This window comes from Anomaloglossus baeobatrachus, chromosome 7, assembly GCF_048569485.1.
Source record: "Anomaloglossus baeobatrachus isolate aAnoBae1 chromosome 7, aAnoBae1.hap1, whole genome shotgun sequence".
Taxonomy (NCBI): Eukaryota; Metazoa; Chordata; class Amphibia; order Anura; family Aromobatidae; genus Anomaloglossus; species Anomaloglossus baeobatrachus.
The window spans coordinates 131844256-131861747 of NC_134359.1; the positions used below are offsets into that span (position 1 = coordinate 131844256).

Here is a 17492-nt window from a genome sequence, read left to right on the forward strand (position 1 = left end):
AGAGGTCGGGTACCGGAGATACTGCTGGCACCAGAGCATGCACGGGGCACAGGGCCCTAGATCAGGTGCCAGTTCTACACAGCTTGATAAATACCTGCCCGGTGAGGACACCTTGACGGACTTCACCGAACCAAATAATCCGGGGGCATCGGCAGTAAACTAGGATCAGGGTTCAGACACTTACCTCCCTGCAGGGTCCGCACTGCCTGACGTACGGAGAAGGAGGGACAGTTGGGCCCCAAATGCTCCACCCTACGGGGACCCAACCAACCGAGAGTGTCGGGGACAGAGCAACCTCTGTCACTACATTGGCACTGATACTCCAAGGGACCTGAACCAGCAACTCCTGGGTCAAAGTGAGTAGAGACTGTTAAAGACAACCTGGTGTGGTCTCCGTTATTATCCCTCATCATCTCCCAGGCACGGCCCTACCTGCGGAGGGCCTACCACCATTGCTGCAATCACCACCAGCTCTGGGAGTACCCACATTTAGCAGCGGCAGTTCCCCATCCTTAACCGCAACCCGCAGGTGGCGTCACATGACATTAACTCTATTCACCCCTGTAAATATCCCCCTTACAAAAAGGGGCCATGGGCACGTGACCGGGCTACGGCCACCAGAGTGACATTTGTTACCGCCTGGGACCGAGTACCCCCTTCCCTGGGCGCTACACTTACAGGTAGGGATGAGCAAACCTGAAAAGTATTTTAGGGTTCATAGGATGTCCAGGTCTCGAACAAGGACTTTTAAAAAAAAGTCTGTATTTGGAGTTCAGGCGCTGTTTGTATGCTATTAAATATTATTGAAAGGTTACAGCGTAACAAATCAGCAAGCTTTATTGTATGCAGAAGATGCCTGTACATTGCTATGAACAATAAAGAAAGAAATTACGTGGGCTGCCATCTATTTTTGATAACCAGTGCAAGTAAAGTACACAACTGCAGGCTGCAGCCCTCACCTGTCTGCTTTACCTAGGCTGGTCAAAAACACAGCAGATTGCATGCATTTTTTTTAAAATTAGCTATGTAAATAATGAAAAAATAGCATTTGTTCCTCCCCATTTTTGATAACTAGCCAAGATAAAGCAGACAGCTGGGATCTGGTATTGTTAGGGTGGAAAAGCCCATGGTTATTTGGCCCTTTCAGCCTAAAAATAGGAGCCTGCAGCCATCCCAGAAGTGGTGCATCATATTAGATGCGCCAATTCTGGCACTTTGCCTGGCTCAGCCCGATTGACCTAGTGCGGTGTCAATCAGGGCAATACTTTTGTGGTTGATGTCTGCTTGGAATTGACAGCTGGCATCAAGCCCAGGGATTAGTAATGCATAAGTATCTATCAGACACCCCCATTACTAACCCGGTAGGTATAGAGTTAAAAAAGACAGGGAAAAAATAGTATATTTGAATAAAGACACTCCCACGCTCCCTCATTCACCAATTTATTAATTAAAAATAAATTCTGGAAGTTCTGACGTAATCCAATGGTGTAAAGTCCCATGATTTCCATCAATTCCTATGGAGCTTTGTTCTGAGAACATTCTCAGAAGGAGGCTCCATAGGTCACTGACGGTCATTGGCAGCCCAGAATTTCTCACAACGATATCTCTGGAACCAAATAGGGGAATTAAAAAATAAGTAACCAAAATACTCAGAGGAGCAGTGGGAAGAGAACAAGAGCAACTCTTGTCACAAACTGTATTATATTTTTTTCAATAAAAGATATAAACCTTGATAAGTTGTAACAGTAGTTTCAACATTATGGTCTAAAAGAAGATGGGTGAGGAGCAACAGAGGAGTAGTATCGTGGAGAAGGAGGTAGTCACAGGTTAGTATGTATTAGGGTGGAAACACATCTATGCGAGTAAAATCGGTCCGACTGGGCTGAAAAAAACTCGGCTGATTTTAGTTCACGTTAGGTGCGAGTGCAACGCAAGTGCGATGCTATTTCTGAGATTTTACTAGCGTGTGTAATGCGTGTGTAATGCGTGTGTAATGCGTGTGTAATACGTATTTTTTACTATGTCATCTGCCATTCAGCGCTGCTACATGGCCGCTGACAGCAGACACAGACAGCCATGTAGCAGAGCTGAATGGCAGATGACAGCAGACACAGACAGAGCCTCACTGTCATAATGAACTCGGGTGAACTTAACCTGATTTCATTGTCATGCTGCGGCTCTGTCTGTGCCGCGTCCTGATTAGCGGTCACCAGTGAAGGACTCACCGGTGACCGCTAATCCCTTGAGTGACTGAAGTTAGCAGCCCTCTCTCATACTCACCGATCCCCGGCGCTGCACGGCATTCACACTGTTCCGGCGGCTTTTACTATTTTGAAAAAGCCGGCCGCTTATTAAACAATCTCGTATTCCCTGCTTTCCCCGCCCACAGGCGCCTATGATTGGTTGCAGTGAGACACGCCCCCACGCTGAGTGACAGGTGTCACACTGCACCCAATCACAGCAGCCGGTGGGCGTGTCTATACTGTGCATTGAAATAAATAAATAAATAATTAAAAAAAATGGCGTGCGGTCCCCCCCAATTTTAATACCAGCCAGATAAAGCCATACGGCTGAAGGCTGGTATTCTCAGGATGGGGAGCTCCACGTTATGGGGAGCCCCCCACCCTAACAATATCAGCCAACAGCCGCCCAGAATTGCCGCATACATTATATGCGACAGTTCTGGGACTGTACCCGGCTCTTCCCGATTTACCCTGGTGCGTTGGCAAATCGGGGTAATAAGGAGTTAGTGGCAGCCCATAGCTGCCAATAAGTCCTAGATTAATCATGTCAGGCGTCTATGAGACACCCTCCATGATTAATCTGTAAGTTACAGTAAATAAACACACACACATGAAAAAATCCTTTATTAGAAATAAAAAACACAAACACATTCCCTCATTACCAATTTAATAAGCCCCAAAAAGCCCTCCATATCCGGCGTACTCCATGGACCTCCAGCGTCGCTTCCAGCATGAAGGTGACAGGAGCTAGCGGCGGTGTCTTCTGCAGCTCCTGTCACCTTCATGCTGGAAGCGACGCTGGAGGTCCATGGAGTACGCCGGATATGGAGGGCTTTTTGGGGCTTATTAAATTGGTAATGAGGGAATGTGTTTGTGTTTTTTATTTCTAATAAAGGATTTTTTCATGTGTGTGTGTTTATTTACTGTAACTTACAGATTAATCATGGAGGGTGTCTCATAGACGCCTGACATGATTAATCTAGGACTTATTGGCAGCTATGGGCTGCCAATAACTCCTTATTACCCCGATTTGCCAACGCACCAGGGTAAATCGGGAAGAGCCGGGTACAGTCCCAGAACTGTCGCATATAATGTATGCGGCAATTCTGGGCGGCTGTTGGCTGATATTGTTAGGGTGGGGGGCTCCCCATAACGTGGAGCTCCCCATCCTGAGAATACCAGCCTTCAGCCGTATGGCTTTATCTGGCTGGTATTAAAATTGGGGGGGACCGCACGCCATTTTTTTTAATTATTTATTTATTTATTTCAATGCACAGTATAGACACGCCCACCGGCTGCTGTGATTGGGTGCAGTGTGACACCTGTCACTCAGCGTGGGGGGCGTGTCTCACTGCAACCAATCATAGGCGCCTGTGGGCGGGGAAAGCAGGGAATACGAGATTGTTTAATAAGCGGCCGGCTTTTTCAAAATAGTAAAAGCCGCCGGAGCAGTGAGAAAGCCGTGCAGCGCCGGGGATCGGGGAACGGTGAGTATGAGAGAGGGGGGGAAACTGACCGACAGACTGTGAGAGAGGGACAGAGATAGTGACGGACCGACAGAGAGAGAATAGAGACCGAGAGGGAGAGACCGACTGACAGGGAATAGTGATTGACAGACATTGGGAGACATCGCTCGTTTCCAGTGTTTTAGGAAACATGCGAGAAATGTATTTAGAAAATCGGATGTCACTAAGATGGTGTGAGTGCCGTCCCGTGACATCCGATTTTTTACACGCTCCCATAGACTTGCATTGGAGAAACTCGCAGTAGAAACTCGCAAAAAAGCAGCATGCTGCGATTTTTTTCTCGGTCCGATTTGGACTGAGAAAAAAATCGCAGATGAGAGCTGAATCATTCACTAACATGTGTCCGATTCCAATGCGAGTTTTTCTCGCATTGCTCTACTGCGAGAAACTCGCAAGTGAGAAGCAGCCCTTAGAGGGAAACTTTGAACTTGGTGATAGGGCTTCTAACATTCCCTCTACTTCTCCTGTAGCCAAGATCTAGTTGTCAGTGGTACCTAATGCCAAGTGTTAATTACACCACACCATCTGAGAGCGAGAATTACGAATAAGGATGGGCACTGGTAGGGGACACTTTGCCTCCATCATAGTATAAACTGCCTTATTTAGAACTATTACTGTATTTAAAACTTGTATTGGTATACTGTTCTTAATAGATTTCTAATTTATTTTTTACAATTACAGAAGCTGCAGGCTCCGATAAGCATTGCTATGAGAAGTTAAATACAGAAGGCACAGAGAAAGGAAATTGTGGGAAAGATGGAGATAATTGGATACAGTGCAGCAAACAGTAAGTTAAAAGAAACCAGATGTGTAGAATAAATACTCTAAACTGTATCTACTTAGTACAATAACAATACCAAGCCAATGTTGTCTATGGACATTATTTCATTATTTAAAAATTCTAAATTTTGAGCAGAAGCTTTGGTAGGTGAAATAGGCAGTGCCCTACATCTCCTAGTGAGGGAGACACAGTATTTGGATTACAAGAAAGGAGCTGCAGTGTTTATTACAGCTCTGTGGTTGGGTGCATGGCAAATCCGGAACCAAGAGCTGCACGTGGTGAGGAATTGGGATGAATTACATGTATAGACAAGGGGCAATTACAGCTGCCAATAAGCCATGTTGAATGATTACCGATCTGCAACATGTTTACCGGCTGTGTTTCGACATATCTACTGCTCTTCAGATGTACACAGCACGATCAGTAATACATGGTTCTGTGCACATAGGCTGCAAATATTCTCGGCATGACATGTCATGTGTACACATGTAAAAAATGATGATATTTTGGGCAACCCAAAAGATCATTTCATGCTACTAACAAGTGTTTTGCTTATTCGTTGAATGATTGTTAGGGTATGTGCACACTGCGTCGGACTGGCTATCGGAGGAAGTGCAGTAATACCAAGCCTGGCCGCGGTTACCTGCACTGAACTCCGGAGCTCTCACCTGAGCTCCGGAGTGGAGCCTTGTCTGAGCCGCGGGTTTGCAAGACTGAACTGTAAGCGCCGACTGATTCCCAGGCTATCACAGTTCAGTCCATGACAGCTGCGGACAGGCCAGGCTGGACTCCGCAGCTCAGCTGAGAGCTCCGGGGTTCATTGCAGGTAACTGCAGCCAGGACTGGTATTACCGGCGGTTTCCGGTAATACCAGTTCTGGCTGCGGTAACCTGCATTCAGCTGCAAACAGGCCGAGTTACACTCCGGAGCTCAGCTGAGAGCTCCGGAGTTCAGTGCAGGTAACCGCGGCTAGGACTGGTATTACTGCAGTTCCTCCAGTAGCCAGACCGACGCTGTGTGCGCACACTGCAATTTTGTTTCTCCAGCAAAAAATGCACCCTCTGGCAGAAAAAAGCACCTTAGCCCAAAAAAAACGCATGAAAAAACATATGTGTTTGCCGCATTTTCGGTGCATTTTTACCACGTTTTGGCCTGTATTTTTGCCTGTCTTTTTGCCCCTATGTTTTTTTAACATTGTCAATGGCAAAACGCAGGGAAAAACGCAGAAAAGAAGTGACATGCTGCATCTTTTTTCTGCAACTAAAACTGCAGGCAAAAAAGAAGCAATGTGCGCACAGCCTTTCAGATTTCTCATAGACTTTGCTGGGAAAGGTCATACATGCAATTTAGGACCACAAACTGTACCCAAAACTGCACCAAAAAAACAGCAAAAGCGTAGCAAAAAAAGCTGCATGCGCACAAGGACTTAGCCTATTTACACTGCATGATTATTGGGATCGAACGTTCCTGGAGAAACTTGTTCCAGATAATCATGCAGTGATGCACTTCAAGGAGTGGTGCAGAAAGGAAGGGACATATTGAAGATAATTACATTGACTGTCCATCCAATAGCTTTATGCTAAACTTTAGTTATGAGTTCAGTAGTTTGAAAAATGTTTGACTTGAGCCTGAAAACAAACGCCCCTACCTCTAATTTCTGATTCTCATGATTAAACTCTATTAACGTTATCTAATAAATTATTTTTCCCTCACAACCTTTGTTAAGATTCCTAAAAAGTAAATTTTCCTTCATTACTGTTTCAACAATGGTTTAATGTTCACAGTAATATTAAATTATTTGCTGTCTCTATTACACTTATTCATTTCTTAAATGTTTTTCTGTTTTATAGTGATGTATTCTGTGGTTTCTTACTTTGTGCAAATGTATCTAAGATTCCCCGCATTGGTAAACTAGCTGGCGATATACCTCCAACATACATCAATTACCAGGGGAGAGTGATGGACTGCAGGTATGCACACAAAGCTGACCCTCTAGAATTAAAGAAGTTGTCCAGTTACCAAAACTGTTTTTTTTTTTTTTTGATAAATCTTGCTATTATGTGCCTCTAAACACATCTATCACGTTATTTTACCAATATTATCTTTTATCATGCTCTAGCATAACATCTTCATTTGTGGCTCCAGCTCTGATGGACTTAATCTCTCTCTTAACTTCCTGTGTTCAGTTACTACAACTTCCATAATCCTTTGCAGTAACTAGCAATCTATCTCCCAACCCATTCTGACTGTTCCATCCCCTCAGATCTCCACCACAACAGTTCCCTCCCCTCCTTCCTGTGTGCACTGCCTAATCATGGTAATAGAGCTGTTATCCTTTGGTCTTTCTGTGCTGCATGTCACTATCTGTCTCCACTATGGGACTTGTAGTGCAGGTGACCGGATGACACATGTCACTAACTGCCCCTCTCTGTGATTTCTGCTGCATAGTACCAACTGTATACACTCTCACCTGCACTACAAGTCCCATAGTGGAGACAGTGACATGCTCTGCTCTGACACATAGTGTGCTGCATGTCACTGTCTCCACTGTGGGACTTGTTGTGCAGGTGAGAGTGTATACAGTTGGTAGTATGCAGCAGAAATCACAGAGTGGAGACAGTGACATGTATCATCCGGTCACCTGCACTACAAGTCCCATAGTGGAGACAATTAGTGACATGCAGCAAACTATGTGTCAGAGCAGAGCATGTCACTGTCTCCACTCTGGAACTTGTAGTGCAGGTGACAGAGTGGAGCAGATTGGTCCCATGCAGCTGTGCTGCTGGTGGGAGTATATGATCACACTGCCGACACCGCCCGTTCTCCTGACAGCTGAGCAGAGCGGGCGGGTGGACAGTGTGATCAGATACTTGCGTGACAGGGGGGATTTCAGTGGAGGAAACCCCCCCTGTACTCCAGACTGGAGCCCGTACCTGCCACAGCTGAATGCTGGTAAGCGTCTGCTTTCACCGCTCCACAGTAAAGTTCTCCGGCTCCTCCCCTCGATGCTGTGCTGTGACGTGCGGTAGTCACCGCCCACAGCCCTGTCAGTCACTGTGAGTGGCGCCGGCCTCCTGTGACGTACCCGTCTTGTTTGAGAGCCCGGAAATGCCGGGACGTCAGAGGATGCCGGCGGCCACAGCTCCAGGCGGTCATGTGACAGGCACTGAGCGTGCAGCATAGCGCCGCTCAGTGCCAGAAATGGAAATAGAGGCTATTGAAGAAGATGCAGACAATGGTAAGTAAAAATCATTGGGGGAAAAAAAAAAATGGGTGGACCACCCCTTTAATTTGGTGGCTTTCAATGTCAATGTTTATTTGCTACTTTTAAAGTGATAAAGGGAACCTATCAGGTCCCTAAACACTATTAACCTGAAGATATGGGGTTAATCTGCAGGTTAATAGCTGCCCAGCGCCCCCAAATTGATAGCTTGCTGCTGGGAGGAAATTAACTTTGTTCTTCCCAGCAGCCTTCAATGTTCAGTCATTGAGGTGCGTCCGGCATAGCTTTAAGGTGGTGTCACACACAGCGACAACGACAATGACGTCGCTGCTACGTCACCATTTTCTGTGACGTTGCAGCGACGTCCCGTCGCTGTCGCTGTGTGTGACATCCAGCAAAGAGCCGGCCCCTGCTGTGAGGTCGCCGCTCGTTGCTGAATGTCCAGCTTCATTTTTTGGTCGTGATGAAGCGAGCAGGGAGCAGGAGCCAGCATCTGGCAGCTGCGGTAAGCTGTAACCAAGGTAAACATCGGATAACCAAGGTGGTTACCCGATATTTACCTTCGTTACCAGCCTCCGCCGCTCTCACGCTGCCAGCACCGGCTCCTGCTCTCTGCACATGTAGCTGTAGTACACATCGTGTAATTAACCCGATGTGTACTGTAGCTAGGAGAGCAGGGAGCCAGCGCTCAGTGTGCGCGGCTCCCTGCTCTCTGCACATGTTGCAGCACAGCGACGCGTGTCGTTATGATCGCTGCTTCGGCTGCTGTGTTTGACAGCTAAGCAGCGATCATATCAGCGACTTACAAGGTCGCTGCTACGTCACAGAAAATGGTGACGTAACAGCGACGTCGTTGTCGCTGTCGTTTAGTGTGAACCCAGCTTTAGTCACCGCTCAGTACATAAAGTGAAATTAAAAGCAAAAGACACAGATAATGGAATTAAAATCCCCCCCCCAAGAAATCAAATATTAACACAGCAAAAAAAGGGCAACAGTATTTACCTGCCCAGGTCACAGAAGCTAATGCACTAGCAGGATGCCACAGGCTCTTGATAAAGGTGAAGGCAACACAGGTGCAAAACACTGATGAGACAATCACTCACAACCTACCAATACATAAAGGGGGTGATTGTTTAGTATTAGAATTGCATATAGATAAGGCTTGTATAGTGCGTTAGTGCGTTAGTATTTTTTGTTTGTGCTTTGTATGTAGGTTTCAGATTCGTTTTAAGAGGTGATCCTATACTCTCGAAAAACTTACCAGATAAACCCCTGATCATCTTTAGAAAGAATAAATGTTTACGTAACATGCTAGCCCCCCAGCAATATATCAATGAGAATTTCCGCTTAATAAAGATAAAGTTATTTCTAATAACTGCAATCGGGATAAAGAAAATCTGGGCTGCCATCCCTGTGGCGTGCCGAAATGTCTGCTGTGATGTCATCGTTAAGGGCTAAAAATCCTTCACCTCTCATACAACTGGTATGACTTATTCCATCAATCATAAGTTGAACTGTCAGTCCATGTATGTAGTTTATCTCTTAGAATGCATGTTCGGCCTCCAATGTGTGGGCCGCACCGTGCAAACTATGCATGCTCGACTCAACAAACACAGGCATAATATTCAGATAGGCTACCTGCTACATAGCCTGTCCAAGCATAACATCTTTCATGGTAGAGACCCTAAGCTAATGAAACTCACTACTATAGATAGGATAGCGGATACAGATCCTGACCATTTTCATAGCTTAATAAAAAAAGAGAGCTATTGGATTTTTAAATTGGGGACGTTAGCACCTGAGGGGCACAATCTCACCATTGACAATGTCGCAAAACATTAATTTAACATTCTCCCACTTTTGTTGGATCAAATTAATTTTGGTTCTCTTTCCATTGGTTCCCTTGGGACTGTTAGAGTACTGTTGTTACGTCCCCACCGGAGTCCGCTCCAGCGATTTCTACTCCGATCGCCAGGCGACGTCGTGTTCCTGCTGTGGATGGTGCTGGTGATGGGAGAGGAGTCGATGCCAGCCGCGCCGGTGGGCGCAGGCTCCGCTCGTCCACTGGGCTGGGTTATCTTGGGATCTGCAGAACCACTGGCTGACTATAGGTGGCATGTGTCTTCCAGCTGAAGTTACCATCATTCAGCTACAGCCAATGGGAAGACACCACACAATTCTTAATTCCCCTCCGGTCTGCTGACCACTGCCAGAGATAGTTCTGATATTCTGGCTCCTGTTCTGTTTTGTGATTCTGGTGTTCTGACTTTTGCTTGTGTTCTGACTACCTCTCCTGCCTGCTGTTTATGTACCTCGCTGTCAATCTGGATTTGACCTCTGCTACGTTTTCTGATTACGTTCTTGCCTACCGATTCTGTCCCTGTTCTGCAATTCCTGGTTTGACCCTGCCTGTCAGCTACTCTCATCGGACTGCAGCCTTCCACAGGTAGTGATCTCCAGGGCCCTGTGTATTTCCAAATCCCTGTATAGGGGTTAAAGTTTCAGGGTTCTGGGGGTCCTGCTTGGTGAGTGGCTTCCCACTATCCTGTCCATTACAGCCTGTCTGAGTCTGTGGATCCAGGCAGTCATTACAACTGTGTTTATAAGGTGCTGGTTGCATAAGTTTTATATGTTTACATTAATTCAGGTGACGAGATGCTTATCCATGTGCATTACTGATGCGCACGTATCGGCGTGTCTTCACCTTTACCATTGGTCTCTCTAATTTTGTCTATTTTAATTGTATTGTTTTATATGGAATGTTGATCAGTGGTTTAATGGTTAATTCTGGTTTCAATTATGGTTAGCCATGTTATCCAATCGCTATGTTTTTTCAGTTATATATGTCACTTCTGTATTTTTACCTTCTAACACCTGATGAAGACAGCAATCAGTTGTTGAAACGTGTAGTGGCCATTAGAGGGTTTTAAATAAAAGGTTTGTTTGCAATTTGAATCCCCCTAGTCCTCCTGCTTCCTAGCGCTCCTATCTGACCACCACCTCGTTATCTTCACTTGTATGTCGGTTTGTCCTACTATTTATCTAATTATCTTAAATCAGTTATTATGTATTGATTATGCATTTAAATTAGAAGCTAAGTTCTGCTACGCTGCTGAATTACACAATGTCACATGATAAGATTATTAATTTATAAACATCATAAGAATGAACATGTAAATTACACCGTCTGTTATTTCTTATAATATTAGTTTATGGGTGTTAAAGGGAAAAATACTTTATGTATTTCCATGGAGAATTTTTTTAAAAAAATAATATAAATAATGTGTTTAATGATTTCTGTATTATACAGTGGTGCTCATATACTCTTGGATGATGAGACTGACATGGGATATGTGGAAGATGGAACACCATGTGGCCCATCAATGATGTGCTTAGACAGAAAGTGCCTACCTATTGCATCACTGAACATTAGCAGTTGCCCAATGGGTTCCAATGGGAAAATCTGCTCCGGACATGGGGTAAGGTTCATATATTGGTAAATTTTGTTAATAACACTGATTATTATTTTAAAGATAAAGGGGCCAAATTACTAAAGATTCCTAATGTTTTCCCCCAGTTAAATACTTATACTATGATCCTGTGCTGGCAATGTTCCAGCGGTGTCAGCACTTGCTCTCCTGGGGCTCATGTAAGATTGTTATATCATGAGCTCAATTGCCACCGGCTTCCCTCTCTCCACCATAAGACAAAAACATGCAGCTAAAGGATGAACTAACCAAGGATACTAGATGTGATAAAGAGGACAGAGGACAGGACACTAAGAAGGAATCTAAGAAAATGGGAGAAAGAGAGCCCAAACTACAATGTTTTTACACAAATGCACAAAGCATGGGATACAAGCATGGAGAACTAGAGCTCCTAATACAGAAGGAAAATTATGATGTCATTAGCATCACAGAAACCTGGTGGAGTGACATGCACGATTGGAACATACAGATGGAAGGATACAACTAATTCAAAAAGAATAGAACTAACAAAAGAGGAAGTAGATTTGCATTGTATGTCAAAAAAGAACACATCTCCACAGAAATTAAAGTTTCAGAGAATGAGAATCTATTAGAAAATATTTGGTTAAGGATTCATGGAGTAAACAAGGGGAAGGATATGATAATAGGTGTTTATTACAGACCACCGGGTCAAACAGAGGATATAGATGACATTTTTTCACATCAATTGGCCACTTTCTCAAAACAACATGAAATACCGATTATGGGAGATTTCAACTACCCAGACATTCATTGGGAAACACTCACAGGTAAGAGTAAAGGCTCTATCCAATTTTTATCCTGCCTTGCAGACAACTTCATCTCCCAGCTGGTAGAAGAAAATACAAGGGCAACAGCCATCGTGGACCTAGTCCTAACAAACAACGAGGATATGGTTAAGGGACTAAGGGTAGCAGGGACACTGGGACTCAGCAATCATCCTTTCCTTGAATTTGGGGTTGCAAAAGGGGGAATACCTGAGAAGACACAGACTTCAAGGCTTGACTTTAGCAGAGCGGACTTCAAGGGCCTAAAGGCAAAGGTTGGTAGAATTCCATGGCACCTAATTCTTAGGCAAAAAACTGCACACGAAGGATGGGAAATCTTCCGTAAGGAAATCCTTAATACACAAGAACTAACAATACCTAAAAGGAAGAAAAATTGGAAAGTCTTAAAGAACCAGGATGGATGAATAAAAAATTACACCTGTATAAAAAGAAAAAGGAAACATACATCAAGTGGAAGATGTGGGTTGTACCTAGGAAAGAATACATGGCAGTTTGCAGACTCTGCAAGACAAGCGTCAAAGGAGCTAAGGCCGGACACAAATTGAGGCCTGTAAAAGAGGCCAAGAGTAAGGTCAAGGGATTTTGGGGGTATGTTAAAAGCAAAGGAAAAGTGAAAGAGACCATAGGAGTCTTGCAGAATCAAAAAGGTGAAACAGTCAACAAGGTGGAACAGCAGGTGGAGCTACTAAATTCGTATTTTGTGTCTGTCTTCTCCCAAAAGACTAATGCAATCATCAACAATAATCATGATAGAAGTGATGGTCAGGAGGAGTCCAAGTTGACAATAAGCAAAGAATTGATATTAGAATACTTAGGGGTACTTTGCACACTGCCGATGCTTGCGATGCCGAGCGCGATAGTACCCGCCCCCGTCACAGCGCAATATCTTGTGATCGCTGCCATAGAGAACATTATCGCTACGGCAGCTTCACATGCACTCACCTGCCCTGCGACGTCGCTCTGGCCGGCGACCCACCTCCTTCCTAAGGGGGCGGGTCGTACGGCGTCACAGCGACGTCACACGGCAGGCGGCCAATAGAAGCAGAGGGACGGAGATGAGCGGGACGTAAACATCCTGCCCACCTCCGTTCTGCCGCATAGCCGGCGTGATCCGCGGTGACGCAGGTAAGCTGTTGTTCCTCGCTCCTGCGGCTTCTCACACAGAGATGTGTGCTGCCGCAGGGGAACGAGGAACAACATCGTACCGTCGCTGCCGTGCAATTATGAAAATGTCGGACACTACACCGATGATACGATTACGACGCTTTTGCGCTCGTTAATCGTATCAAAAACACTTTACACACTACGATATCAACAGCGACGCCGGATGTGCATCACTTTTGATTTGACCCCACCGACATCGCAGCTGCGATGTCATAGTGTGCAAAGTACCCCTTAGTCAAGTTAAAGGAAACCAAGTCCCTAGGTTTAGACAATTTACACCCTAGAGTCCTGAAAGAGATAGCTGAGGGAATAATCGGACCGCTTGCAATAATCTTCAATAAGTCATTGGAAACAGGAGAGGTCCCTCTAGATTGGAAAAAGGCAAATGTGGTTCCTATCTAAAAAAAGGGGGGAAAGGAGGATCCAGGGAATTACAGGCCAGTAAGCCTGACATCTATTGAAGGAAAAATCTTAGAGCAAATTGTCAAAGAACATTTACTTGGTACCTGGATGGGCATTAATCAACCAAAGCCAGCACGGCTTTATGACCAATAAATCTTGTCAGACCAACCTGATTTCCTTCTACAACAAAGTCACTGAATGGTTGGACCAGGGTAATGCCGTGGATATAGTATACCTTGACTTCCTTAAGGCATTCGATAAAGTATCACATGACATTCTCATTGGAAAAATGATCAAACATGGAATTGACAAAAAATCAGTTAAATGGATTCACAACTGCCTTAATTATCGGGTGCAACGAGTAATACTAAATGGCTACACATCAACCTGGAGGAAAGTCAAAAGCGGGGTGCTGCAAGGCTCTGTCCGAGGCTCAGTGCTGTTTAATATCTTTATAAATGATCTGAATAATGGAATTATTGGGAAACTCATAAAATTTGCAGATGTTACTAAGATAGGAGAAGTAGCCAATACTAGAGAGGAGAAAGAGCGTATTCAAAAGGATCTAGACACACTCGAACAATGGGCTGAGGAAAAAAGAATGGTGTTTAACAGGGACAAATGCAAAGTCCTACATCTGGATAAAAAAAATGTAAAAAGCACATATAGTATGGGAGGAATAGAACTAGGTGATAGCACTGGCGAAAACGACTTGTGCATAATATTGGATCCCAGATTCAACATGAGCCAACAATGCAGAGCTGCAGCTAAAAAGGCCAACACAATTCTGGGATGTATCAAGACAAGCATTGAATCTAGATCAAGAGAGCTAATTATTCCCCTATATTCTGCCCTGGTCAGACCCCACCTGGAATACTGTATACAGTTTTGGACCCCTCAATTCAAGAAAGACATCAATATATTGGAGCAAGTCCAGAGAAGAGCAGCCAAGATGGTAGAAGGTCTGCAAACCATGTCATATGAAAAACAGCTAAAAGAACTAGGGATGTTTAGTTTGAAAAGGAGAAAGCTGAGAGGAGACTTAATAGCGGTCTACAAATATCTGGAAGGTAATTACAGTGCAGAGGGAACTACCCTATTCTCATTAGCACAAGGAAGTACAAGAAGCAATGGGATTAAACTTAAAGGAAGGAGATTCAAACTAGACATTAGGAAAAACTTTCTGACAGTGAGGGCCGTCAGGGAATGGAACAGGCTACCACGAGAGGTGGTGAGATCTCCATCAATGGAAATCTTCAAGCGGAAACTGTATAAACATATAGCTGGGATGATTTAGGAAAGCCTGCACTCGCAGGGGGATGGACCCGATGACCCTTGAGGTCCCTTTAAACTTTACCAATCTATGATTCTATGATATGTAATCAAGAGGAAGTCAGGGCTGTGACTGAATGTTCAATTCCTATTGATTACTTATATGTTTGAAGGTGGGGATAGTGAAGTCAGAGGTGATTGGGTATGGGGTTTGCATGATGCAGCAACCTTACATGAGCCTCGCTTGAGCAAATGCTGACACTAATGGAATGGTGCCAGCACAGCAGGTGAGTATAAGCTTTTTTATTTTAAGGGGGGCAAACATGGCAAATTAGAAAGCTGACACTACTTTCTTTGAATTAGCCAGGTTAGCATAAACACACCACATCCTCGAAAGCTATGTCTTTTTTGGCAAATCAGATTGGGACTGGCATGTTTCTGAGATTGAGTTAATGTAGTTCATCCGGTGTTCTGACTATTTTGCTAGCTCACTCCACCAGCCAGCAGCCATTCTGTGAACGTAACCAAAGGGGTGATGTGTAAATTAATATCTCTGTCTAGAGTTTAGAGGAGTTCAGAGTTCCCCAAGAACCTACAAAGTGGAGTGGCGTATGCCAAGCCTTCCATAGTAGCCCTTGTAAGAACTCGCAGCCTTCTTCAAGCAATACACTTTTCAGACCCTTTGTGTACCTATCATAGAGGTAGGCAGACCATGTCACTGTGAGATGCCTATCACTATTCTACCCAGCTGCTTTCCTTTACACCGTAGCTGCTACTAGTGGAGCCATATACAATGGGTAAAATAAGTATTTGATACACTGCCGATTTTTGCAAGCTTTCCCACCTATAAAGAATGGAGAAGTCTATAATTTTTATTGTAGGTACACTTCAATTGTGACAGAGAGAATCCCAAAAAATCTAGAAAATCACATTGTATTATTTTTAAATAATTAATTAGTATTTTATTGCATGAAATAAGTATTTAATCACCTACCATCTAGCATGAATTCTGGCTCTTACAGACCTGTTTTTTTTATCTTTAAGAAGCCCTCCTACTCTGCACTCATTACCTGTGTTAATTGCCCCAGTTAGAACTTGTTACTTGTATAGGAGACACCTCATCACACACTCAAGCAATCACACACCAGCCTCTTCACCATGGCTAAGACCAAAGAGCTGTTTAACCCCTTCACGACCATGGACGGAAAGATCCGTCCTTGTGCCCTGGGCCTTAACGACCAAGGACGGATCTTTCCGTCATGGCGGAATCGCAGCACCGGAGCCTCCGGTGACTGCATTTTGTTAACATAAACCGCAGATTCGGGGAGGAGGGGACCTGTTCCTGACCTCAGGAGGGGTGGTGCCTCCTCCCCGGACCTACGGAGGCTGTGATTGGCTGACGAACGCCGCTCAACCAATCACAGCCACTGTAATGTTCCAGCCATTTAAAATGACTGAAACATTGAAATCCAGCCCTGGCCAGTGCAGCTGTAGCACTGGCCATTGGCTGGAGCTGGGTGACCTCACTGGATCACCCTCCCCCAGCTCCAGTAGCTCTGATTGGAGAGATCGGCCTTGTGACTGATTTCTCCAATCACAGTGGACCTGTTGCCGGTGACCGCCCCCATCAGCTTCACTTGTCGTCCCTGCAGCACGCCAGCACAGTGAGTGTACACAGTGCAATGGCGGGGCGACAAGCTCCGGTCCCATGCTGTTATGAGACCAGAGCATGGGACCCGGAAGTTGCCGCTCTGCCATTGCACTGTATGAAACCGGCGAAAAGCCTCCCGATCCGCCGCCGCTGCCCTCCGCGATCTGCCACCTGTCTCCCCGATCTCCTGCCCGCACCCCCACCCCTCGTATCTGCTGCCCGCACCCTCACCGCCACACCTCCTGATCCGCTGCCGCCCTCCATCTGCCACAGTGCCACCGCTCCCCCCGATCTGCCCGGCCCCTCACCCCTCGTGATCGGTGCCCGCCCCCTCACCTCCGTTATGTGATGTGCTGCGCGATCCCTGTCCTCCTCCGTCATAGTGCCACCGCTCCCTCTGATCTGCTGCCCAGCCCCTCCCCCTCGTGATCGGTGCCCGCCCCCTCCGTGATGTGATGTGCTGCGCGATCCCTGTCCTCCTCCATCTGTCATAGTGCCACCGCTCCCTCCGATCTGCTGCCCGGCCCCTCCCCCTCGTGATCGGTGCTCGCCCCCTCCCCTCTGTGATGTGCTGCTCGCCCCCTTCCCTCCGTGATGTGCTGCTCACCCCCTCCCCTACGTGATGTGCTGCACGCTCCCCCCACCTCTCACCCCCGTGGTCAGCTACCCGCCCCCTCCCCTGTCACCCCCGTGATGTGTGCTCCCTTCCCTGTCACCCCCGTGATGTGTGCTCCCTCCCCTGTCACCGCCGTGATGTGTGCTCCCTCCCCTGTCACCGCCGTGATGTGCGCTCCCACACCTGTCACCGCCGTGATGTGTGCTCCCTCCCCTGTCACCGCCGTGATGTGTGCTCCCTTCCCTGTCACCCCCGTGATGTGCGCTCCCTCCCCTGTCACCCCCATGATGTGCGCTCCCTCCCCTGTCACCCCCGTGATG

At 45.9% G+C, this 17492-nt stretch overlaps 1 protein-coding gene across 3 annotated transcripts in view; it reads left to right on the plus strand.

Annotated features, from left to right (window-relative positions):
- The window catches only part of ADAM23 (ADAM metallopeptidase domain 23), a 414934-nt gene that overhangs the window by 338910 nt on the left and 58532 nt on the right, over positions 1-17492 (plus strand). For all 3 annotated transcript variants that reach the window (XM_075317711.1, XM_075317712.1, XM_075317713.1), the window contains exons 21-23: positions 4451-4556; positions 6401-6520; positions 11084-11252. In XM_075317711.1, coding sequence (XP_075173826.1) covers positions 4451-4556; positions 6401-6520; positions 11084-11252 — 395 coding nt within the window. The remainder of the gene's footprint in view (positions 1-4450; positions 4557-6400; positions 6521-11083; positions 11253-17492) is intronic.